The 26,325-nt window shown below is 44.3% G+C and overlaps 4 protein-coding genes across 4 annotated transcripts; all 4 read left to right on the top strand.

The window, feature by feature from the left end:
* The first annotated feature begins 786 nt into the window (after window positions 1-786).
* LOC117388823 (E3 ubiquitin/ISG15 ligase TRIM25-like) lies at window positions 787-18,589 on the top strand. Its single transcript, XM_055230601.1, has 2 exons — window positions 787-2,033; window positions 18,126-18,589. The coding sequence occupies exons 1-2, from the start codon at window positions 804-806 to the stop codon at window positions 18,432-18,434; spliced, it is 1,539 nt and encodes a 512-aa protein (XP_055086576.1). The 5' UTR covers window positions 787-803; the 3' UTR covers window positions 18,435-18,589.
* On the top strand, window positions 3,176-5,335 carry LOC117388821 (E3 ubiquitin/ISG15 ligase TRIM25-like). The gene is made up of 2 exons (XM_055230602.1): window positions 3,176-3,230; window positions 3,264-5,335. The coding sequence occupies exon 2, from the start codon at window positions 3,435-3,437 to the stop codon at window positions 4,866-4,868; it is 1,434 nt and encodes a 477-aa protein (XP_055086577.1). The 5' UTR covers window positions 3,176-3,230; window positions 3,264-3,434; the 3' UTR covers window positions 4,869-5,335.
* On the top strand, window positions 10,290-12,062 carry LOC117388819 (tripartite motif-containing protein 16-like). The gene has a single exon (XM_033986361.2). It carries the CDS (start codon window positions 10,309-10,311, stop codon window positions 11,962-11,964), a length of 1,656 nt encoding a protein of 551 aa, XP_033842252.1. The 5' UTR covers window positions 10,290-10,308; the 3' UTR covers window positions 11,965-12,062.
* A 1,664-nt stretch (window positions 18,590-20,253) lies between the features above and the next one.
* LOC117388820 (E3 ubiquitin/ISG15 ligase TRIM25-like) lies at window positions 20,254-21,958 on the top strand. Its single transcript, XM_033986363.2, has one exon. The coding sequence runs from the start codon at window positions 20,270-20,272 to the stop codon at window positions 21,902-21,904; it is 1,635 nt and encodes a 544-aa protein (XP_033842254.2). The 5' UTR covers window positions 20,254-20,269; the 3' UTR covers window positions 21,905-21,958.
* Window positions 21,959-26,325: the final 4,367 nt, after the last annotated feature.

Below are 26,325 nucleotides of genomic sequence, written 5' to 3'. Positions count from 1 at the left end.
AAAACTTATTTTGCTTAAACCACTAGTGTCTGTGGCCATCTGTCCTGTTAATGCAGTAAGACCACGTCGTCCAACTGTGGCTATGAGAGCAGCGCAGTGGACCCAGACGCTCAGAACCAAGATAGTGTACGCAGAGCGGAAACTACTCTACGCTTTTATGAGGAAAGTTGTTTCGCTAAACTTCTTGTGTGCAAGTGGCTTTCTTTAGAGACTGTTGTGTCAGCACAGTGAGGTCTCCTTGTCCAACACCTGTGACTCATCTGATGGTGACTGTGGTACCAGACGTGTGGAACTTGGACTGGAGAAGCAGCGGGGACAATAATTCAAGCCTGCACAAGCTAAGTGCATGAAAGTTATTCTGCCTAAATTACTGGAGTGTGGCATTGCAGTAAGGATCCCTTGTTTTCTGGAAGAGCACTGGAGGAGCAGCATGGTGAGGTGAGACTGATTCAAGTCGATGAACAATGAACACATATGTGAATGAAGCATTATTTACACAACTTTATTTTATTGATCTAGTTTATACATTTCACTGGAAGCAAGGAGTGCCATTTCTAATACTAAAAATAGTTTAACTTAGTATAAACTTGATCATGTGTTGGTGCAGATGAGTATCGTTCAGAGTGGTTCAGCTGGTCTTTCCAGCTATCTTTAAAATGACAGGAATGAATCTCCATGTACAGTTTTGGACATGTCCTCTGACTGACGCGCATAAAGGAGGAGCTGGAGGCACTGCTCTAAACCTGCACACTGTCAGGTTCCTCTCATTTTACTTTGGTTTCAGAAGGACGACTCACACAGACATGGCTCAGCGTGTTCCGCAGGGCTCTCTGTCCTGTCCCATCTGTTTGGATCTACTGAAGGATCCAGTGACGACTCCCTGTGGACACAGCTACTGCATGAAGTGTCTTAAACACTACTGGGACCAACAGAAGCGCACCTACAGCTGTCCTCAGTGCAGAGAGAGCTTCAGACCCAGGCCTGTCCTGCGCAAAAACACAGTGTTAACTGATTTAGTAGAACAGCTGAAGAAGACTAAGCGCTCATCGTCCACTGCTGCCTTCTGCTATGCTGGACCTGAGGATGTGTCCTGTGATGTGTGCACTGGGAAGAGGCTGAGAGCTGTCCAGTCCTGTCTGCAGTGTGTGGCCTCTTATTGTGAGCGCCACTTACAGCCTCATTATGAAGCTGCAGCATTTAAAAAACACCAGCTGGTGGCGCCGTCTGACAAGCTCCAGGAAAACTTCTGCTCTCAACACGACAAAGTGATGGAACTATTCTGCCGCAGCGACCAGCAGCTGCTCTGCTCCCTGTGTGTGGACCAACATAAGGGTCATGACATAGTGTCCACTGCCTCAGAGAGGGCCCAGAGGCAGGCAGACCTGCCGGCCAAGAGGGCCCTGCTGCTCCAGAGCTTCCAGCACAAAGAGACAGACCTGAAGAGGCTCCAACAGGAGGCCCAGGACATCAGTCGCTCTGCCCAGACAGCAGTGCAGCGCAGCAACGACAGCTTCAGAGACATGGCCCTTCTCCTGGACAAAAGACGCTCTGAAGTGGAGCAGCAGATTCGCTCCCAGGAGCAAACCCAACTGAGCCGAGTCCAAGAGCTCCAGGACCAACTGCAGCAGGACGTGAAGGGGCTGAAGAAGAGGCTCTCTAATCTGGACAAACTGAACCTCACCCAGGATCATAACCAGTTTATACAGCGCTACGCTTCACTGTCCAAACACATACAGAGCACAGAGCCAGCCACCATTCACACAGGGGACCGAGGATACTTTGAGGAAGTGACCAGAGCTGTGTCCAAGCTCAGGGACACACTCCAACTCACTCTGGGTCCAGTCCAGGTTTCCCTGCCACCAGTGGAACTGAGCTCCAGAGAGGACTTTTTACAAGATTCTACAGAAATCACTCTGGACCCAAACACAGTTAACACCAGACTGTCTCTGTCTGATGGAAACAGAAGAGCAACATTTATGAGTGAAAACCAGAGTTATCCAGATCATCCAGACAGATTCAATTTCTGGTGTCAGGTCCTGAGCAGAAAGAGTCTGACGAGCCGCTATTACTGGGAGGTGGAGTGGAGTGGGAGGAATGCTCGTATAGCAGTTTCATACAGAGACATTCAGAGGCAAGGAAACTCTACTGAATGTTTATTTGGAAACAATGATAAATCCTGGGCCTTAGAGTGTAAATGCAACAGTTATTTATTTTGGTTTAACAAAGTTCCCTTAGAGGTTTCAAGTCCAGTCTCAAGTCCAGTCTCAAGTCCAGTCTCAAGTCCAGTTTCAAGTCCAGTCTCAAGTCCAGTCTCAAGTCCAGTCTCAAGTCCAGTCTCAAGTCCAGTCTCAAGTCCAGTCTCAAGTCCTGTCCAGCCCAGAATCGGGGTTTACCTGGACCACAGTGCAGGGGTTTTGGCGTTTTACAGCGTCTCTGAAAGTACCATGAGCCTCCTCCACAGAGTCCAGACCAGGTTCACTCAGCCTCTCTACGCTGGGGTCTGGATTTGTAGTAGTGGAGACACTGCAAATTTTCCTCAACTCAAATCAACAGTTTTGTTCTGATCCCAGTGATCCCAATTTGGGATCATATTTGTGCCACTATATTAAATATACTACTTCATATTGAAAATTATATTTTATTCAAAGATTTAATTTTAAATTTGATCGAAAATATCAAAATCGAGTTTGAACTTTTAGTACAGTTTATAAAAAGCAGTTTTAGCAACATTACTGTTTATATGAGTTCATATTTCCAGTTATATTATATTCTCTACATGTTTTACACCAGCCACTGTTTATAACTAACTTGATTTGAACTTTTTACTTTGAAATGTTATTCCTCACATAATGTAAATGTATTAAACTCTTTGCTGTACCTTCATTTAATTGTGTTTTTCAGACTGATCAGATTGTGGTTGTGCTGGTCTGTCATTAAACTGACAGGAGTGAATGCTCTGACATGGCAGAGGGTGCACTATTTCTGGTTGAGTTTTTTTTAAGACCTGCACAAGTTTATTAAAAAATATATATTTGTAATTCAAGTCAAACTAAAGATGTATTTGTAATTAAATGTGCAATTATATTTTCATGAAGATTCAGTTCACAGTGTTTCATTTTCCCTGGGTAAGAACAGACTCACACCATGTTAAATATATTATAACAAAAGGAAAAACTAAAACAGGGTAAAGAGTTAAGTCTAAACCAGGACTTAGATCTAATGCCCAACTGGTCTAAACCAGGACTAGACCAGGACTAACCCAGGACTAAACCAGGACTAAAACTGACTGTAAACTGCTCACACAGTCTGATAAAACATGTGTCTGTGCCTTTAAGAGGCGTCGCTTCCTGCTTCCTCCACACAGAGCTGTGGGTGCTGCTCTCACTCTAAAGTTTCGTTTCTGTCCAAGTCAAACTGTTTCTGATCCAGCAGAGATGGCGCAGAAAGCACTCGACCAAGAAGCCTTTTCCTGCTCCGTGTGTTTGGATCTACTGAAGGATCCTGTGACTATTCCCTGTGGACACAGCTACTGCAGGAACTGTGTCCAACAGCACTGGGACCAAGAGGACGAGAAGCAGCTCTACAGCTGTCCTGAATGTCACCTCAGCTTCAGCCCCAGGCCTGACCTGGTGAAAAACATCATGTTAGCAGGTTTAGTAGAGCAGATGAAGAAGACAGCGCCCCCTGCTGCCCTCTGCTATACTGGACCTGAGGATGTGTCCTGTGATGTGTGCACTGGGAAGAAGCTGAGAGCTGTCCAGTCCTGTCTGCAGTGTGTGGCCTCTTACTGTGAGCGCCACCTACAGCCTCATTATGCAGCTGCATCTTTAAAGAAACACCAGCGGGTGGCGCCGTCTCACAGGCTCCAGGAAAACATCTGCTCTGAACACCACAGACTGATGGATCTATTCTGCCGCAGTGACCAGCAGCTGCTCTGCTCCCTGTGTGTGGACCAACATAAGGGTCATGACATAGTGACCTCTGCCTCAGAGAGGGCTCAGAGGCAGGCAGAGCTGCCAGCCAGGAGGACCCTGCTGCTCCAGAGACTGGACCAACTGCAGCAGGACGTGAGGGGGCTGAAGAGAAGCCTCTCTGAACTGGATGCTCTGGAGCTCACGCAGGATGATAACCAGTTTATACAACGCTACGCTTCACTGTCCCCACACACACAGAGCACAGAGCCAGTTCACACAGGGTACAAGGGATACTTTACAACAGTGACCAGAGCTGTGTCCAACCTCAGGGACACACTACAGCTCGTTCTGAATCCAGTCCAGGTTTTACTGCCACCAGCTGAACCCAGCTCCAGAGAGGACTTCTTATATTATTCTACAGAAATCACTCTGGACCCAAACACAATTTACACCAAAGTGTGTCTGTCTGATGGAAACAGAAGAGTGAAATTTATGAGAAAAAACATGAGTTATCCAGATCATCCAGACAGATTCACTGTGTGTCAGGTCCTGAGCAGAGAGAGTCTGACGGGTCGCTGTTACTGGGAGGTGGAGTGGAGCTGGAGGAATGCTCGTGTAGCAGTTTCATACAGAGACATTCAGAGGAGAGGAGACTGTAATGCATGTAGATTTGGACACAATGATAAATCCTGGGCCTTAGAGTGTAAACTTAACAGTTATTCATTTTGGTTTAACTCAGTCCATTCCCAGGTCTCAGGTCCAGCCGCAGGTCCTGTCCGGCCCAGAATCGGGGTTTACTTGGACCACAGTGCAGGGGTTTTGGCGTTTTACAGCGTCTCTGAAAGTACCATGAGCCTCCTCCACAGAGTCCAGACCAGGTTCACTCAGCCTCTCTACGCTGGGCTCGGGTTTGGTGCTGCTGGAGACACTGCACATTTCCCTAAACTCAAATAGCAGCTTTGTTCTCCACAGCTGGGATCATATCTGTGCCTTTTATTTAAACAAACTAGTTACATCTTTAAAAGACTCTTTTATTTGGACTGTCCAAAAAAGACCACACTTTGAAAACACTGTTATTTTATTCTATTCAAAGACTTTATTATGTATTGTTTATAACTAACTCAATCTGAACTTTCTTTCTCTTCAAATGTTATTCCTCACATAATGTAAATGTATTAAACTCTTTGCTGTACCTTCATTTAATTGTGTTTTTCAGACTGATCAGATTGTGGTTGTGCTGGTCTGTCAGGCTCTCATTAAACTGACAGGAGTGAATGCTCTGACCGCACCTGTCCTCACGTGTCTGTTACACCTGACATGGCAGAGGCCGCACTATTTCCTTGTTGCAGTTTTCTTGAAGACTTGAGTAATTTCAAAAGAACAATATGTGTAATTAGTCAAATTAAAAATGTACTTGTGATTAAACCTGCAATTATATTTTCATGAAGTTTCAGTTCACTGTGTTAATTTTGTCACTTATAAAGGAGAACTATGGGATATAGAGGAAAACAATTGGATTAAGTTTGAGTTTAAGTTAAAGCAGGACTCACGTGGCCTTTGGGAGAGTGTATCTTTGACTAGAAAGAGTTTTGGGGGCACCAACAAATTTACATTGGGACATTAATTTGATGATATCTAAGAGTGTGTGAAAGTTCACCAATCCTTTATTTCATTTATTAAATAATCTGAAGTTTTATACATAGAAATGTTATGGAATCCTGTTTTCCCTTCAGTTCTGCCTGTTTTAAGAATGGTGAAGTCATGGAGTACTTTAGTTCACCCTATAGTGTCTGTAGCTCCTGTGCTGTGGCTGTCAGTCCAGCTCCACTGTCCTTGAACTCAGCTCCGCTGGTCGGCCTTGCTGTAATATGCGCCGGTCCTTTTATGTCATGGCCCCTCTGGGTCGTCGCACATTTGCGGTCGGTGTCGTCTGTTCTGTCGCTTCCTCTAGCTCCAGACAACACTGTAGGCTATGCTAACCCCAGTTCCTTTTATACATGTATTTTATGGGCTGTGCCCACTGTTTTTGTTGGTTTAATTGATTTAATTATTTAATTTAGTTAGTCATCCACTCCCTATGTCACACTAAGATGTTCAATTATGGCAGTCTGTGAGGTGTGAGGCTTATTGGTACTTTGCAGTGACATCATTGGGGAGAATGCATGTCTGTCTATGGCGTAATGTTCAGCACAATGCAAACAAACACAAATAAAAATGATGAGTTTTTAGAGTGTTTGAAAACCAGTGGGTCCATCTCGGTCAAACACACCAGGTCACCTGTAAAGTGCACAACACACAGAAAGTACAGGTCATCCAGACCTTAGACTACGATGGAGTTTTGCTACAATATTTACACTGCAAAGCAGACTTCTTCTGTCCCTGCGTGTGTTCAGCGTCACAACACTCCTTCAATCATCCTGAACCTCCTTCCGGCTGGCTCTGGCACGCCGGGACACCTATGCGGATAAACAAATAAACACCAAAGTGTGCCCCAAACAATGGACAAGTGTTGCTACAATTGTCAGTACTCATACGGCTGGCAGAAATCTCTGCTCCTGCGTGTATGTCGCCTCATAACATTTGCATCCCCAGCGTGGTCGTGGTCCCAGGTGAGCATGCCTCGTCTGCTGCACCCAAACTCTCACTGTTCCGCTCTGCAGTGTCACTTCTGTACATCCCTCATGTGTCCATCCATATCCCCTGCATTCTACTCCACCAGCCAATGAAAACAGTTCCTCTGGGACTGACACAGTTGTGCTGAATAAAAGTGCAGCAAGTAAGAATAAACACAGGAAAACAGGTATCCCAGGTGTGAAAGAGATACTACGCCCCCTCATCTTGATTTAGTCTGGTGGGTGCGTGTCCGGATCTCAATGGCCTCCCTGATCCAACCATGGAACTTGGCTGCTCTCTGTGCTATTTGTGCTATTTACTTTCAGACATTATTGACAGTTGCAGTAATAACTCTTGTGTCCTGTTTGCAACAGTAAACACATTAACAAACCCTCCAGCTCCGCTGCCATTAGAACTCATTTCCACCTCTAAGTGCAAGTGGTAAGTTTGCAGTGTTCTTTAATGAAAAAGTTCAGGTCATTAAAAACGCCATGAATTCCACAATGACAAAAACATTCCTGCTGCCACCTAGACACTTTGAGCTGACTCACTTTGCACCTGTAACTCACAAAACTGTCCAAGAGATTGTCACCAGTCTGAGTTCATCTATATGCTGTGCTCAACAGTTTACTATAACCACTCGCTTGCATAGTTAAAATGCCACTTTAATCTGGAACATTTTGAAGATGTTGGAAAACAGCAGTTATCAAGCCTCTCCTAAAGAAGAGCAGGCTTGAAGCCACAGTACTGAACAATTATCGACCCATCTCAACTTTGCCGTTTTTAGGCAAAGTCCTTGAAAAAGTTGTTTACCAACAGTTTATTAACTTTCTCCAAATGAACAACTCCTTTGATATTTTTCAGTCAGGATTTAGACCCCACCACAGCACTGAGACTGCTCTTATCAAGGTGACAAATGACATCCACCTCAGTGTTGATCCTGTTAGATCTGAGTTCTGCTTTTGACTCTGTGGATCATAGGATCCTCTTACAGAGACTGGAGGACTGAGTGGGCATCTCTGATATGGCACTACACTTGTTCAAGTCCTATCTAGAAGACACGGAGTACTTGGTGGAATTGGAAAATGTGTCTTAGATAAAATGTCCTTGATCTGTGGGGTGCCCCAGGGGTCAATCATTGGACCCCTGTTGTTCAGTCTCTACATGCTGCTGTTAGGCCAGTTAATATGCAGCAATAATGTGTCCTACCACAACTCTGCAGATGACACACAGATCTATGTCTCACTGCAGCAGGTGAATATGGACCAGTGGATTCACTGCATCAACAGATCAGTGTGTGGAGGAGAAACAACCTTCTCCAGCTAAACTCAGAGAAAACTGAAGTCACAGTCTTTGGTCCAAAGAAACAAAGAAAGTGTCAGCGTCACCTCCAGTCTCTCTCTCTCTAAAACCTTCAAATCAGGCTAGAAATCTAGAGGTAATAATGGACTCAGACTTGAACTTTTACAGTCACATCAAATCAATAACATCTGCAGCTTTTTACCATCAAAAACATGTCAAAAATCAAAGGTAAACTGTCAAAACCAGACTTAGAGAGACTTATCCTGCATTTGTGTCCAGTAGATTAGACGACTGTAACGTCCTGCTCACTGGCCTCTCCAAACGAGCCTTAAGACAGAACAGAACATCCAGAACATCCAGAACACTGTGGGTCAGGACTAGAACCAGGAAGTACTTCACACATGTGTCCTGTGGCTCAGGTCTAGAACCAGGAAGTACTTCACACATGTGTCCTGTGGCTCAGGTCTAGAACCAGGAAGTACTTCACACATGTGTCCTGTGGCTCAGGTCTCTGGCTCCTGTGGCTCAGAGACTTTAAAGCAGCTCTGCTTGTGTATAAGTCTCTCCATGGCCTAGGTCCAAAGTACATCTCCCACATGTTAGAGCCACATGAACCATCTCACACTCTGAGGACTTCAGGGACCGGCCTCCTGCTAGGACAGGAGTAAACATGGAGAATCAGTATTACAGTTTGATGCAGTTAAAACCTTCCTGAAGATGTGAGACAGGCCACTACTTTGACAATGTTTAAATCCAGGCTCCAAACGGTTCTGTTTAGCTGTGCATATGACTGAAAGGTTTTTATTCTGCACTTGTCTCCTCTAATATAAATTTTATTCTGTAAAGCACTTTGAATTACTTTGAATACAAACTGTACTGTACAAATAAACTTGCCTTGCCTACTTATTGCTGTCCACATTTCTTACAATATGGTGCACTTAGAAAAAAAGGTTCACTAGGATTTCCTGCTTAAGGGTTAATGTGACAGTGATATGAAGATCTTTGGATACTATCTCATGAAAGTTTTTTTGTTGTAACTTATCATACTTCAGAATGTGTTATCGTGACAGGTCTAGTTCTGTCTGTTTTATCAGAAGTCCTTATCAAACTAATTAAAAGCTGTAGATGTGTCCAAGACTGACACACACTGAGAGGTTTTAGATGTCATCCTTGCATGTTTGGGTAATTTTGTGATCTCTTCTGGGCTCTATTTGAACCCTCCTTTTAGTTAGTTGTAAGATTCTGTCCAAAGCTCAGTCTGAATGAATCTATATCTGCTGTGATGATTTGAGTTTGCTGTGCACAGATAGTTATTTAAACACTGGAGTGATTGGATCTTTACGCCCATCCTGTTATGATATAGCTGGTATGTTACATGTACTCTTAAATGTCAGGCAGAGGGCATGAAATACAAGGAAAAAGGAGACACTGAACTGTTGGTGGAAGTGAAAAGGAAGTGGACACAGTTGGGCCAAGGCAACTGGTGAGATTTAGGTGACAGACACAGCAGAACAAAGAGTCTATCACCAGAAAGCCTGCTGCAGTGGCCGTCATGCTAACAGCTCGGAACGGGTCAAAGGAAGGAACTAATGCCAGTATGAGTCAAGTACAGCAGCTACACTAGAGGGGAGTTGTACGGCGGCACTGGAAATTAATCAACGCTTGCACCAGATAAGTACAGAAAACTTATTTTGCCTAAACCACTAGCATCTGTGGCCATCTGTCCTGTTAATGCAGTAAGACCACGTCATCCAACTGTGGCTATGAGAGCAGCGCAGTGGACCCAGACGCTCAGAACCAAGATAGTGTACGCAGAGTGGAAACTACTCTACGCTTTTATGAGGAAAGTTGTTTCGCTAAACTTCTTGTGTGCATGTGGCTTTCTTTAGAGACTGTTGTGTCAGCACAGTGAGGTCTCCTTCTTGTCCAACATCTGATGGTGACTGTGGTACCAGACGTGTGGAACTTGGACTGGAGAAGCAGCGGGGACAATAATTCAAGCCTGCACAAGCTAAGTGCATGAATGTTATTCTGCCTAAATTACCGGAGTGTGGCATTGCAGTAAGGATCCCTTGTTTTCTGGAAGAGCACTGGAGGAGCAGCATGGTGAGGTGAGACTGATTCAAGTCGATGAACAATGAACACATATGTGAATGAAGCATTATTTACACAACTTTATTTTATTGGTGATCTAGTTTATACATTTCACTGGAAGCAAGGAGTGCCATTTCTAATACTAAAAATAATTTAACTTAGTGTAAACTTGATCATGTGTTGATGCACATGAGTATTTTTCAGAGTGGTTCAGCTAGTCTTTCAAGTTATCCTTAAAATGACAGGAATGAATCTCCATGTACAGTTTTGGACATGTCCTCTGACTGACGCGCATGAAGGAGGAGCTGGAGACACTGCTCTAAACCTGCACACTGTCAGGTTCCTCTCATTTTGCTTTGGTCTCAGAAGGACGACTCACACAGACATGGCTCAGCGGTTTCCGCAGGGCTCTCTGTCCTGTCCCATCTGTTTGGAGCTACTGAAGGATCCAGTGACGACTCCCTGTGGACACAGCTACTGCATGAAGTGTCTTAAACACTACTGGGACCAACAGAAGCACAGCTACAGCTGTCCTCAGTGCAGAGAGAGCTTCAGCCCCAGGCCTGTCCTGCGCAACAATATAGTGTTAACTGATTTAGTAGAACAGCGGAAGAAGACTAGCAGATTAGCAGGTTTAGTACAGCAGATGAAGAAGACAGCGTCCTCTGCTGCCTTCTGCTATGCCGGACCTGAGGATGTGTCCTGTGATGTGTGCACTGGGAAGAGGCTGAGAGCTGTCAAGTCCTGTCTGCAGTGTGTGGCCTCTTACTGTGAATGCCACCTACAGCCTCATTATGAAGCTGCAGCATTTAAGAAACACCAGCTGGTGGCGCCGTCTGACAAGCTCCAGGAAAAGTTCTGCTCTCAACACGACAAAGTGATGGAACTATTCTGCCGCAGTGACCAGCAGCTGCTCTGCTCCCTGTGTGTGGACCAACATAAGGGTCATGACATAGTGTCCACTGCCTCAGAGAGGGCTCAGAGGCAGGCAGAGCTGCCGGCCAGGAGGGCCCTACTGCTCCAGAGCCTCCAGCACAAAGAGACAGACCTGAAGAGGCTCCAACAGGAGGCCCAGGACATCAGTCGCTCTGCCCAGACAGCAGTGCAACGCAGCAACGACAGCTTCAGAGACATGGCCCTTCTCCTGGAGAAAAGACGCTCTGAAGTGGAGCAGCAGATTCGCTCCCAGGAGCAGACCCAACTGAGCCGAGTCCAAGAGCTCCAGGACCAACTGCAGCAGGACGTGAGGGGGCTGAAGAGGAGCCTCTCTGAGCTGGACACACTGGACCTCATCCAGGATCATAACCAGTTTATACAGCGCTACGCTTCACTGTCCAAACACATACAGAGCACAGAGCCAGCCACCATTCACACAGGGGACCGGGGATACTTTGAGGAAGTGACCAGAGCTGTGTCCAAGCTCAGGGACACACTCCAACTCACTCTGAGTCCAGTCCAGCCTTCACTGCCAACAACTGAACCCAGCTTCAGAGAGGACTTTTTACAATATTCTACAGAAATCACTCTGAACCCAAACACAGTTAACGCATGGTTGTCCCTGTCTGATGGAAACAGAAGAGCAACATTTATGAGTGAAGACCAGAGTTATCCAGATCATCCAGACAGATTCAGTCACAGGTGTAAGGTCCTGAGCAGAGAGAGTCTGACGGGCCGCTGTTACTGGGAGGTGGAGTGGAGCGGGGGGGGTGTTTATATAGCAGTTTCATACAGAGAGATTCAGAGGAAAGGACGCTCGGATGAATGGTTTTTTGGATACAATGATATATCCTGGGCCTTAGAGTGTAACAAAACAAGTTGTTTCTTTTGGTTGAACAAAGTCAAGTCCAAGGTCTCAGGTCCTATCCGGCCCAAAATCGGGGTTTACCTGGACCACAGTGCAGGGGTTTTGGCGTTTTACAGCGTCTCTGAAAGTACCATGAGCCTCCTCCACAGAGTCCAGACCAGGTTCACTCAGCCTCTCTACGCTGGGCTCGGGTTTGGTGCTGCTGGAGACACTGCACATTTCCCTAAACTCAAATAGCAGCTTTGTTCTCCACAGCTGGGATCATATCTGTGCCTTTTCTTTAAACAAACTAGTTACATCTTTAAAAGACTCTTTATTTGGACTGTCCAAAAAAGACCACACTTTGAATAGAATAAAATAACAGTGTTTTCAAAGACTTTATTTATTTCTCTTCAAATGTTATTCCTCACATAATGTAAATGTATTAAACTCTTTGTTGTACCTTCATTTAATTGTGTTTTTCAGACTGATCAGATTGTGGTTGTGCTGGTCTGTCAGGCTCTCATTAAACTGACAGGAGTGAATGCTCTGACCGCACCTGTCCTCACGTGTCTGTTACACCTGACATGGCAGAGGCCGCACTATTTCCTTGTTGCAGTTTTCTTGAAGACTTGAGTAATTTCAAAAGAACAATATGTGTAATTAGTCAAATTAAAAATGTACTTGTGATTAAACCTGCAATTACATTTTCATGAAGATTCAGTTCACTGTGTTCATTTTGTCACTTATAAAGGAGAACTATGGGATATAGAGGAAAACAATTGGATTAAGTTTGAGTTTAAGTTAAAGCAGGACTCACGTGGCCTTTGGGAGAGTGTATCTTTGACTAGAAAGAGTTTTGGGGGCACCAACAAATTTACATTGGGACATTAATTTGATGATATCTAAGAGTGTGTGAAAGTTCACCAATCCTTTATTTCATTTATTAAATAATCTGAAGTTTTATACATAGAAATGTTATGGAATCCTGTTTTCCCTTCAGTTCTGCCTGTTTGAAGAATGGTGAAGTCATGGAGTACTTTAGTTCACCCTATAGTGTCTGTAGCTCCTGTGCTGTGGCTGTCAGTCCAGCTCCACTGTCCTTGAGCTCAGCTCCGCTGGTCGGCCTTGCTGTAATATGCGCCGGTCCTTTTTATGTCATGGCCCCTCTGGGTCGTCGCACATTTGCGGTCGGTGTCGTCTGTTCTGTCGCTTCCTCTAGCTCCAGACACTGTAGGCTATGCTAACCCCAGGTCCTTTTATACATGTATTTTATGGGCTGTGCCCACTGTTTTTGTTGGTTTAATTGATTTAATTATTTAATTTAGTTAGTCATCCACTCCCTATGTCACACTAAGATGTTCAGTTATGGCAGTCTGTGAGGTGTGAGGCTTATTGGTACTTTGCAGTGACATCATTGGGGAGAATGCATGTCTGTCTATGGCGTAATGTTCAGCACAATGCAAACAAACACAAATAAAAATGATGAGTTTTTAGAGTGTTTGAAAACCAGTGGGTCCATCTCGGTCAAACACACCAGGTCACCTGTAAAGTGCACAACACACAGAAAGTACAGGTCATCCAGACCTTAGACTACGATGGAGTTTTGCTACGATATTTACACTGCAAAGCAGACTTCTTCTGTCCCTGCGTGTGTTCAGCGTCACAACACTCCTTCAATCATCCTGATCCTCCTTCCGGCTGGCTCTGGCACGCCGGGACACCTATGCGAATAACAAATAAACACCAAACTGTGCCCCAAACAATGGACAAGTGTTGCTACAATTGTCAGTACTCATACGGCTGGCAGAAATCTCTGCTCCTGCGTGTATGTCGCCTCATAACATTTGCATCCCCAGCGTGGTCGTGGTCCCAGGTGAGCATGCCTCGTCTGCTGCACCCAAACTCTCACTGTACCGCTCTGCAGTGTCACTTCTGTACATCCCTCATGTGTCCATCCATATCCCCTGCATTCTACTCCACCAGCCAATGAAAACAGTTCCTCTGGGACTGACACAGTTGTGCTGAATAAAAGTGCAGCAAGTAAGAATAAACACAGGAAAACAGGTATCCCAGGTGTGAAAGAGATACTACGCCCCCTCATCTCGATTTAGTCTGGTGGGTGCGTGTCCGGATCTCAATGGCCTCCCTGATCCAACCATGGAACTTGGCTGCTCTCTGTGCTATTTACTTTCAGACATTATTGACAGTTGCAGTAATAACTCTTGTGTCCTGTTTGCAACAGTAAACACATTAACAAACCCTCCAGCTCCGCTGCCATTAGAACTCATTTCCACCTCGAAGTGCAAGTGGTAAGTTTGCAGTGTTCTTTAATGACAAAGTTCAGGTCATTAAAAACGCCATGAATTCCACAATGACAAAAACATTCCTGCTGCCACCTAGACACTTTGAGCTGACTCACTTTGCACCTGTAACTCACAAAACTGTCCAAGAGATTGTCACCAGTCTGAGTTCATCTATATGCTGTGCTCAACAGTTTACTATAACCACTCGCTTGCATAGTTAAAATGCCACTTTAATCTGGAACATTTTGAAGATGTTGGAAAACAGCAGTTATCAAGCCTCTCCTAAAGAAGAGCAGGCTTGAAGCCACAGTACTGAACAATTATCGACCCATCTCAACTTTGCCGTTTTTAGGCAAAGTCCTTGAAAAAGTTGTTTACCAACAGTTTATTAACTTTCTCCAAATGAACAACTCCTTTGATATTTTTCAGTCAGGATTTAGACCCCACCACAGCACTGAGACTGCTCTTATCAAGGTGACAAATGACATCCACCTCAGTGTTGATCCTGTTAGATCTGAGTTCTGCTTTTGACTCTGTGGATCATAGGATCCTCTTACAGAGACTGGAGGACTGAGTGGGCATCTCTGATATGGCACTACACTTGTTCAAGTCCTATCTAGAAGACACGGAGTACGGTGGAATTGGAAAATGTGTCTTAGATAAAATGTCCTTGATCTGTGGGGTGCCCCAGGGGTCAATCATTGGACCCCTGTTGTTCAGTCTCTACATGCTGCTGTTAGGCCAGTTAATATGCAGCAATAATGTGTCCTACCACAACTCTGCAGATGACACACAGATCTATGTCTCACTGCAGCAGGTGAATATGGACCAGTGGATTCACTGCATCAACAGATCAGTGTGTGGAGGAGAAACAACCTTCTCCAGCTAAACTCAGAGAAAACTGAAGTCACAGTCTTTGGTCCAAAGAAACAAAGAAAGTGTCAGCGTCACCTCCAGTCTCTCTCTCTCTAAAACCTTCAAATCAGGCTAGAAATCTAGAGGTAATAATGGACTCAGACTTGAACTTTTACAGTCACATCAAATCAATAACATCTGCAGCTTTTTACCATCAAAAACATGTCAAAAATCAAAGGTAAACTGTCAAAACCAGACTTAGAGAGACTTATCCTGCATTTGTGTCCAGTAGATTAGACGACTGTAACGTCCTGCTCACTGGCCTCTCCAAACGAGCCTTAACACAGAACAGAACATCCAGAACATCCAGAACACTGTGGGTCAGGACTAGAACCAGGAAGTACTTCACACATGTGTCCTGTGGCTCAGGTCTAGAACCAGGAAGTACTTCACACATGTGTCCTGTGGCTCAGGTCTAGAACCAGGAAGTACTTCACACATGTGTCCTGTGGCTCAGGTCTCTGGCTCCTGTGGCTCAGAGACTTTAAAGCAGCTCTGCTTGTGTATAAGTCTCTCCATGGCCTAGGTCCAAAGTACATCTCCCACATGTTAGAGCCACATGAACCATCTCACACTCTGAGGACTTCAGGGACCGGCCTCCTGCTAGGACAGGAGTAAACATGGAGAATCAGTATTACAGTTTGATGCAGTTAAAACCTTCCTGAAGATGTGAGACAGGCCCCTACTTTGACAATGTTTAAATCCAGGCTCCAAACGGTTCTGTTTAGCTGTGCATATGACTGAAAGGTTTTTATTCTGCACTTTTCTCCTCTAATATAAATTTTATTCTGTAAAGCACTTTGAATTACTTTGAATACAAACTGTACTGTACAAATAATCTTGCCTTGCCTACTTATTGCTGTCCACATTTCTTACAATATGGTGCACTTAGAAAAAAAGGTTCACTAGGATTTCCTGCTTAAGGGTTAGTGTGACAGTGATATGAAGATCTTTGGATACTATCTCATGATAGTTTTTTTGTTGCAACTTATCATACTTCAGAATGTGTTATCGTGACAGGTCTAGTTCTGTCTGTTTTATCAGAAGACCTTATCAAACTAATTAAAAGCTGTAGATGTGTCCAAGACTGACACACATTGAGAGGTTTTAGATGTCATCCATGTCATCATTGCATGTTTGGGTAATTTTGTGATCTCTTCTGGGCTCTATTTGAACCCTCCTTTTAGTTAGTTGTAAGATTCTGTCCAGAGCTCAGTCTGAATGAATCTATATCTGCTGTGATGATTTGAGTTTGCTGTGCACAGATAGTTATTTAAACACTGGAGTGATTGGATCTTTACGCCCATCCTGTTATGATATAGCTGGTATGTTACATGTACTCTTAAATGTCAGGCAGAGGGCATGAAAAAGGAAAAAGGAGACACTGAACTGTTGGTGGAAGTGAAAAGGAAGTGGACACAGTTGGGCCAAGGCAACTGGTGAGATTTAGGTGACAGACACAGCAGAACAAAGAGCCTATCACCAGAAAGCCTGCTGCAGTGGCCGTCGTGCTAACAGCTCGGAACGGGTCAAAGGAAGGAACTAATGCCAGTATGAGTCAAGTACAGCAGCTACACTAGAGGGGAGTTGTACGGCGGCACTGGAAATTAATCAACGCTTGTACCAGATAAGTACAGAAAACTTATTTTGCTTAAACCACTAGTGTCTGTGGCCATCTGTCCTGTTAATGCAGTAAGACCACGTCGTCCAACTGTGGCTATGAGAGCAGCGCAGTGGACCCAGACGCTCAGAACCAAGATAGTGTACGCAGAGTGGAAACTACTCTACGCTTTTATGAGGAAAGTTGTTTTGCTAAACTTCTTGTGTGCAAGTGGCTTTCTTTAGAGACTGTTGTGTCAGCACAGTGAGGTCTCCTTGTCCAACACCTGTGACTCAACTGATGGTGACTGTGGTACCAGACGTGTGGAACTTGGACTGGAGAAGCAGCGGGGACAATAATTCAAGCCTGCACAAGCTAAGTGCATGAAAGTTATTCTGCCTAAATTACCGGAGTGTGGCATTGCAGTAAGGATCCCTTGTTTTCTGGAAGAGCACTGGAGGAGCAGCATGGTGAGGTGAGACTGATTCAAGTCGATGAACAATGAACACATATGTGAATGAAGCATTATTTACACAACTTTATTTTATTGGTGATCTAGTTTATACATTTCACTGGAAGCAAGGAGTGCCATTTCTAATATTAAAAATAGTTTAACTTAGTATAAACTTGATCATGAGTTGGTGCAGATGAGTATTGTTCAGAGTGGTTCAGCTGGTCTTTCCAGCTATCTTTAAAATGACAAGAATGAATCTCCATGTACAGTTTTGGACATACCTTCTGACTGACACGCATGAAGGAGGAGCTGGAGGCACTGCTCTAAACCTGTACACTGTCAGGTTCCTCACATTTTGATACTGGGACCAACAGAAGCGCACCTACAGCTGTCCTCAGTGCAGAGAGACCTTCAGCCACCAGCCACCTCACCGGCTTCAGGAAAACAATTGCTTTCAACACCACAGACTTATGGGACTATTTTGCCGCAGTGACCAGCAGCTGCTCTGCTCCCTGTGTGTGGACCAACATAAGGGTCATGATATAGTGTCCACTGCCTCAGAGAGGGCTCAGAGGCAGGCAGAGCTGCCGGCCAGGAGGGGGCCAAGGACATCAGCCAATCTGCCCAGACAGCAGTGCAGCGCAGCAACGACAATAGCTTCAGAGACATGGCCCTTCTCCTGGAGAAAAGGCGCTTTGAAGTGGAGCAGCAGATCCGCTCCCAGGAGGAGACCCAACTGAGCTGAGTCCAAGAGCTCCAGGACCAACTGCAGCAGGACGTGAGGGGGCTCACCCAGGATCATAACCGGTTTATACAGCACTACGCTTCACTGTCCCCACACACACAGAGCACAGAGCCAGCCACCATTCACACAGGGGACCGGGGATACTTTGAGGAAGTGACCAGAGCTGTGTCCAAGCTCAGGGACACACTCCAGCTTGCTCTAAATCCAGTCCAGGCTTCAATGCCACCAGCTGAACTCACCTCCAGAGAGGACTTTTTACAATATTCTACAGAAGTCACCCTGGACCCAAACACAGTTTACACCAGACTGTGTTTGTCAGATGCAAAGAGAAAAGTCACATTTATGAGTGACCACCAGAGTTATCCAGATCATCCAAACAGATTCAGTTTCTGGTTTCAGGTCCTGAGCAGAGAGAGTCTGACGGGCCGCTGTTACTGGGAGGTGGAGTGGAGCGGGAGGTATAGTGTTTATATAGCAGTTTCATACGGAGACATTCAGAGGAAAGGACGCTCGGATGAATGTTTTTTTTTTTTGGAAACTGATAAATCCTGGGACAGTGTAACAAAACAAGTTATTCATTTTGGTTTAACTCAGTCCATTCCCAGGTCTCAGGTCCAGCCTCAGGTCCTGTCCGGCCCAGAATCGGGGTTTACCTGGACCACAGTGCAGGGGTTTTGGCGTTTTACAGCGTCTCTGAAAATACCATGAGCCTCCTCCACAGAGTCCAGACCAGGTTCACACAGCCTCTCTACGCTGGGCTCGGGTTTGGTGCTGCTGGAGACACTGCACATTTCCCTAAACTCAAATAGCAGCTTTGTTCTCCACAGCTGGGATCATATCTGTGCCTTTTATTTTTAACAAATTTGTTACATCTTTAAAAGACTCATTATTTGGACTGTCCAAAAAAGACCACACTTTGAAAACACTACTGTTATTTTGTTTTAAAAATGGTATTTTATTCAAAGACTTTATTATATATTTGATCAAAAACTGCACTGTTTATAACTAACTTAATTTGAACTTTCTTTCTCTTCAAATGTTTTTTTTTTTTTCTCATGTAATGTAAATGTGCTCAACTCTTTGCTGTACCTTCATTTAAATGTGTTTTTCAGACTGATCAGATTGTGGTTGTGCTGGTCTGTCAGGCTCTCATTAAACTGACAGGAGTGAATGCTCTGACCACACCTGTCACCTGTCCTCACGTGTCTGTTACACCTGACATGGCAGAGGCCGCACTATTTCTGGTTGAGTTTTTTTTGAAGACCTGCACAAGTTTATTTTAAAAAAAATACATATTTATAATTCAAGTCAAACTAAAGATGTACTTGTGATTAAATGTGCAATTATATTTTCATGAAGATTCAGTTCACTGTGTTCATTTCAGACATAGTTTTAAAGGCTGTTTCCATTCATCCCCTTCCCTTATGGGCACCAAGTGATCAGTGTTACAGAGATCCAGTTTGGTAAAGATCATGGCCCCGTGGAGTGGGGTGAAAACTGAGTCTATGAGCGGCAATAGATACTTATTTTTGATGGTTATATTATTGTGGCCCCTAAAGTCTATGCATGGTCTTAAGCTTTTGTCCTTCTTGGCAGCAAAGAAAAACCCAGCCCCTAGAAGTGAAGAGGATGGATGGATGATACCTGTGGCAAGAGAGTCCCCAATATATTGTTCCATGGTCTCTCGTTTGGGTGTTCGGAGACAAGTTTCAATTCTCCCACAAACCATCATAAGTCACTTGGTCTAAAGTGGTGTTAGAGAACTTTGCCTCAGCCCACTGAAGCGCTCTCCCTCTCAATAATCCACACATGTAACGTACCTTAGCAGCTCCTGATGTAAAACATGTTTAATGTTGTTGAAACACAGAGGAGCCCTGAAAAAGAAAACCACAGCTGTGGCTGGGCTGACCTGAGTATGGATCCATGCATCTTGACTCCATGGAGCGCAGGCAGCTGCAGCAGGGGCCAGACACTGGAACATTCAATAAAGGGTTAGATTCTGAATTCTGGTAGTTTTAACATGCGTCTTTCATTTTTGCAGCACACAGCAGCACATAAACACAAACAGCGCACAACTACAGGACTAGATTGATTCAAGACAAACAAATCTGTGAGTGCAGCATTATTTAGAAAACTTTATTTTATTAGTTTATACATTTCACTGGACAGGCCGGAAGCAAGAAGTGCTAGTGCTGAAATTAAGACCATTTAAAATATGTAAATGATATGCAGAATCATTATTGACCTAATAACTCAATATTAACCTAATAAGTGTGTGATGTTAAACATAGAACTGACCTGTGCCACATTTGGACCAAACTCAGTATAAACTTGATCATGGGTTGGTGCAGATGAGTATTGTTCGGAGTGGTTCAGCTGGTCTTTCCAGTTATCCTTAAACAACAATGAATCTCCATGTACAGTTTTGGACATGCCCTCTGACTGACGCACATGGAGGAGGAGCTGGAGGCACTGCTCTAAACCTGCACACTGTCAGGTTCCTCTCATTTTACTTTGGTCACAGAAGGACAACTCACACAGACATGGCTCAGCGTGTTCCGCAGGACTCTCTGTCCTGTCCCATCTGTTTGGATCTACTGAAGGATCCAGTGACGACTCCCTGTGGACACAACTACTGCATGAAGTGTCTTAAACACTACTGGGACCAACAGAAGCGCACCTACAGCTGTCCTCAGTGCAGAGAGAGCTTCAGCCCCAGGCCTGTCCTGCGCAAAAATACAGTGTTAACTGATTTAGTAGAACAGCTGAAGAAGAAGAAGAAGAGTAAGCGCCCACCGTCCTCTATTGGCCGCTCCAAAGCCGGACCTCACAATGTGCCCTGTGATGAGTGCACTGGGAAGAAGCTGAGAGCTGTCCAGTCCTGTCTGCAGTGTGTGGCCTCTTACTGTGAGAGCCACCTACAGCCTCATTATGATGACGCAGCATTTAAGAAACACCAGCTGGTGGCGCCGTCTCGCAGGCTCAAAGACATCAATTGCTCTCAACACTACAGACTGATGGAACTATTTTGCCGCAGCGACCAGCAGCTGCTCTGCTCCCTGTGTGTGGACCAACATAAGGGTCATGACATAGTGTCCACTGCCTCAGAGAGGGCTCAGAGACAGGAAGAGCTGCCGGCCAGGAGGGCCCTGCTGCTCCAGAGCCTCCAGCACAAAGAGACAGATCTGAAAATGCTAGAAAAGGAGGCCCAGGACATCAGCCACTCTGCCGAGACAGCAGTGCAGCACAATGACGACAGCTTCAGAGACATGGCCCTTCTCCTGGAGAAAAGACGCTCTGAAGTGGAGCAGCAGATTCGCTCCCAGGAGCAGACGCAACTGAGCCGAGTCCAAGAGCTCCAGGACCAACTGCAGCAGGACGTGACGGGGCTGAAGAGGAGCCTCTCTAATCTGGACAAACTGAACCTCACCCAGGATCATAACCAGTTTATACTGCGCTACACTTCACTGTCCTCACTCACAGAGAGCATAGAGCCAGCCACCATTCACACAGGGGACCGGGGATACTTTGAGGAAGTGACCAGAGCTGTGTCCAAGCTCAGGGACACACTCCAGCTTGCTGTGAATGCAGTCCAGGCTTCACTGCCAACAACTGAACCCAGCTCCAGAGAGGACTTTTTACAATATTCTACAGAAATCACTCTGAACCCAAACACAGTTAACGCATGGTTGTCCCTGTCTGATGGAAACAGAAGAGCAACATTTATGAGTGAAAACCAGAGTTATCCAGATCATCCAGACAGATTCAGTCACAGGTGTCAGGTCCTGAACAGAGAGAGTCTGACGGGCCGCTGTTACTGGGAGGTGGAGTGGAGCGGGGTGTGTGTTTATATAGCAGTTTCATACAGAGACATTCAGAGGAAAGGACGCTCGGATGAATGTTTTTTTGGATACAATGATAAATCCTGGGCCTTGGAGTGTAACAAAACAAGTTGTTTCTTTTGGTTAAACAAAATCCAGTACAAGGTCTCAGGACTGGTCGGGTCCAGAATCGGGGTTTACCTGGACCACAGTGCAGGGGTTTTGGCGTTTTACAGCGTCTCTGAAAGTACCATGAGCCTCCTCCACAGAGTCCAGACCAGGTTCACTCAGCCTCTCTACGCTGGGCTCGGGTTTGGTGCTGCTGGAGACACTGCACATTTCCCTAAACTCAAATAGCAGCTTTGTTCTCCACAGCTGGGATCATATCTGTGCCTTTTATTTTTAACAAATTTGTTACATCTTTAAAAGACTCTTTATTTGGACTGTCCAAAAAAGACCACACTTTGAAAACACTGTTATTTTGTTTTGAAAATTATTATTTATTCAAAGAGTTTATTGTATATTTCATCAAAAACTGCACTGTTTATAATTAACTTCATTTGAACTTTTTCCTTTGAAATGTTATTCCTCATGTAATGTAAATGTGTTCAACTCTTTGCTGTACCTTCATTTAATTGTGTTTTTCAGACTGATCAGATTGTGGTTGTGCTGGTCTGTCAGGCTCTCATTAAACTGACAGGAGTGAATGCTCTGACCGCACCCGTCACCTGTCCTCACGTGTCTGTTACACCTGACATGGCATAGGCCGCACTATTTCCTTGTTGTAGTTTTCTTGAAGACCTGATTTCTTAAACAATATTTGTAGTTAGTCGAACTAAACATATACTTGTGATTAAATCTGCAGTTATAGTTTCATGAAGTCTCAGTTCACTGTGTTCAGACACGGCTGCTCTTGTTGACCTGGTTTATGGCTAATATTTCTGTAATTACTGGGATGTTCAAAGTCTTCTCTGTCAGTATAAATAAACAAATAACATATTTAGCTCATCGTGTTACATTTTTGAGATTTGAAAATAATACATTCCATGAAAACAATGTATTGACATGTTTACTAGGTGTCAGCTTTATTTTTGATGCTCTGAGTCTCTCATCCCTTCACTCTGTGCCAAGCTTACACCCGACTAATGAAACTACTGCACATCGCATCAGATTTGTGGAATTGTAGTGTTTTGTCTCATGAAGGCATGTGTGATGTAGGCTTGAGCGCTGAGCATTGGGCAGGATCTTACTGCTAAACATAAGGTGCCATACCTGGAAGGGGCACAGTGGACAAAGACGCTCAGAACCAGGATGACGTACGCAGAGCGGAAATTACTCAACGCTAGTATGTGGAAAGTTGTTTTTCTAAACTACTCGTGTGGTTTTCTTTGGAGACTGTCCTGCAGCACAGTAAGATCTCCTTATCGTCCAACAGCTGCGACTTGAGCGTTGGTGACTGTGGTGCCAGACGTGTGGAACCGGGAGCGGAGACGCAGAGGGGACAATTATTCAAGCCTGCACAAGCTAAGTCATAATCATATTTTCCGGACTATAAGTTGCACTTTTTTTCATAGTTTTGCCGGGGTGCGACTTGTACTCAGATGTAGGGATGGGACAATATCAAAATTTAGACTCACAATTATTGTGACCAAAATCGCGATTAACATTATCACAATAATATTATCCTGTTAACGTTTTGATGGTGGCTGTTGTCCCGACTTTACAACTTTACAGCAATGTACATATACTTCTGCGTCATCCACACGAACCATCTACACATCAAGTGAAAGCTACGGTGCTCGTCTTTGCAAATAGGCAAATCGTTTTCACCTGAAATCACCACAGTGCTGACAGGAAAGACGTTTTTACAGAAAAGCCAAAAATTTGGATTTGGACTTCACTTACCATTGAGCGCTCTGGTTCTGTCAAACATCAACATATTCACACAAAGTCGGTCTCATTCATTACGTACAGGTCCAGAGAATAGAATCCAGTGAAGAAATTATGTCCACAGAATAAATTAGATCCTCCATGTCCAATCTGCTGCAAGAAAGTATTTCAAACATGAAATCTACTCCGACATTTTTTTGCATTTCTTTTGTCAATTTCAGGTATAATAAACTTCTGACAGCACCAACTTTGTTCCTCAGTGCTAAACACACACGTTAGCTTCTGATCAACACCAATGTTGACCAAAAGGGTGGGGGTTGTGAGTTACTGGAGCCCCAGACAGCGACTCAGTGCTACAGATGACTGAAAGTTTACCCCCCACTCTCCCCCTTGTAGAATAAACCAATTACATTACATATGTTTGGTGACATTTTCCCCTTACAGCCAATGAGCAGTGGAACATGACGATGTGGCATGCCATGCTTTTCTGTAAACAGACGGAGCTTGACAAGTGCGTAAACAAAGCCGAGTGGATCCAGAAATTCGTGCGAAATGCGTGCGCATTTTACGCACTGTTGTTTTGCAGCAGTTTTGCGTTCTAAACATGACGTACCTGCGTAGGAAGTATGTGATCAAAGACACTGTGGATGTTTGTACAAGATACATTAGAGGCACCCAGAGTGGTTTGTGGCTTTGTGGTTTGTGAAGATGGCTGTGGACTCAGGAGTAGAAGTCCTTATTTTTTGATTGGATGCCGAGGATGAAGAATTCAATTCAATGGATTTATTGATTTGGAGTGAGATCCAGAGTAAAGTTGTTGCTTGTTTTTTCTGCTTTATTTATCTGATTAACTGTTAATATCTTACGTTAACAAACCAGACACGTGTTCAGTTCTGTATATGTGTTTACATATGTGTTATGTAACGGTTGATTATACATGTCACAATGAAACTCTCAGTTTGTTCTGGGGTGGGACAGTCAATTGATGGAATTTAGAACTATCCTTTGATGGGAGCTGTAACGACACCTAATCATACATTCAGTAACTATCTTATTATGATGAGGCTATTGTACTAATACTTGACAGCTGGAGCTCACATGGACACGCTTGTTTCACTTTTGTTTTCTAACAAAATAAGGCAGCACTGCGGAGCACATGCTTTTGTTTTGATAACTTTCAGATTTCTCTGTGCAGTTTCTTGAGCGAAGGAGGACAATTATGGAGCTTTACACTGAGTCATTTGGCTGCGTCTTTACGCACACATGCTCCACATGGATATACTACACCACATTTACTTGGGAATTAAACTTTTACCAAGACGAAGGAGGAGTTTTTTTATGGAGTTTAGTCCATATTATGTTTTTGGTTTCAACTTTATGCGTGGACGCTGCAGATTGCGACTGAATGTAGATATTGTTAAGGCCAAAACACATTGACTGAGACGCTGTAAAAGTCCCGCACTGGAGACGATGTCTCTTCAACACTTCTGTTACTGGTAAGAAAATACACTACTCTTGGCTATTGGTACAGATGTTAAAACACAGTGTCTACAACATGAGTGGTGCCATTTGTTGGTGCAGGGGGCAGTTGTGACTTGTTTTGTGACCTGCACTGCTGTTAACTCAGTTGGCAGCATTTGATGTTTTATCTCAAAACACCCTGGTCACACTGACTGTCCAGCATCTTACCAGTTCAGATATTGTACCTAGCAAGTGTAAATTCATCATTTCCCACCAAATTGGAACAATATTGTAAATGTTTAGTTTATCATAAGTTTCATTAAAGGTCACAGAAACTACTTGCTTTTTTCCGGTTCAGCCTTTGATGCTAATGTGAAGTCTTACCTGACAGAGCACTATTTAAGAAATGACTGAAAAGTATAATATAAAGTTTTGGGTTCAGCAGGTTGTTTAGGAGCAGGTCAAAGTGATATGTATATTTTCCATGCATTCATGTGCAGTCTTGTGTGTATATGTGATATGAGCCAGAACTTATGTTATATTTGATGTGTTTGCTAGTTTGATGGTGTGAACTGTGATGAAGAAGACAGACCAGATAATCAGTGAAAAGAACTCTCGTGTCTCTCGTGTTTGTGGACAAGCTGCATACGTTACGTTAGCTGTTAATATCGTATGTAAACATACCAGACAGTTCGTTGTCTATGTGTTACGTTAGCCTGCTGTACTGCTATTCAGCCTGTTGTTCTCTATTTTATTGTTATTACATTGCATGGCCAAAAAAAAAGTTGCCACCTGGAGTTAACTAAGCAAACAGGTTGGGGTTGCTGCAGTTGGTCAGCAACAGTCTGAGTATATTCAGGCGTCAGCTGACCTCATTTTTGAGCACAATGACCAGGTTATTCCATCAATGGATTTTTTCTTACCTGATGGCACGGGCATATTCCAAGATGACAATGCCAGGATTCATCGGGCTCAAACTGTGACAGAGTGGTTCAGGAGCATGAGACGTAATTTTCACACATGGATTGTCCACCACAGAGTCCAGACCTTAACCCCATTGAGAATCTTTGGGATGTGCAGGAGAAGCTTTGTGCAGCATCACTCAACCAGCATCAATGCAAGAGGTGAAAGATTCATGCAAAGCTAGATGGAAATAAATCGTGTAAACAGCTTCACTGAGCATCGCCAAACCTCCTCCCTCTACTGCTGCTCTAGAGAAGGACCACAGCATCAACAATTTGTCAGCTGACAAAGGGAGATGCACGGTGATCTTGAGCTTAGCTGATTACGAGACTAACAACATGGTTGTACATGCACTCGTGTACAACCATGCCGTGCTTTGTCCCACCTCCTCCAACTGGTCCTAGTCTACAGCAGTGAGAGCTTTTCTTTCCTCTGATGTTACATTAGAGGGAGGAGGTTTGGCG

Source organism: Periophthalmus magnuspinnatus, chromosome 21, assembly GCF_009829125.3.
Source record: "Periophthalmus magnuspinnatus isolate fPerMag1 chromosome 21, fPerMag1.2.pri, whole genome shotgun sequence".
Lineage (NCBI taxonomy): Eukaryota > Metazoa > Chordata > Actinopteri > Gobiiformes > Gobiidae > Periophthalmus > Periophthalmus magnuspinnatus.
This window is presented reverse-complemented; position numbering and strand designations above follow the sequence as displayed.

Bases quoted from the DNA above. Each gene is read 5' to 3' on its own strand.
- LOC117388823 (XM_055230601.1), top strand. From the start codon at position 804: ATGGCTCAGCGTGTTCCGCAGGGCTCTCTGTCCTGTCCCATCTGTTTG. The intron at 2,034-18,125 runs GTCCTGAGCAGA...TTCTGGTTTCAG, and splicing joins GATTCAATTTCTGGTGTCAG to GTCCTGAGCAGAGAGAGTCT.
- LOC117388821 (XM_055230602.1), top strand. From the start codon at position 3,435: ATGGCGCAGAAAGCACTCGACCAAGAAGCCTTTTCCTGCTCCGTGTGT.
- LOC117388819 (XM_033986361.2), top strand. From the start codon at position 10,309: ATGGCTCAGCGGTTTCCGCAGGGCTCTCTGTCCTGTCCCATCTGTTTG.
- LOC117388820 (XM_033986363.2), top strand. From the start codon at position 20,270: ATGGCTCAGCGTGTTCCGCAGGACTCTCTGTCCTGTCCCATCTGTTTG.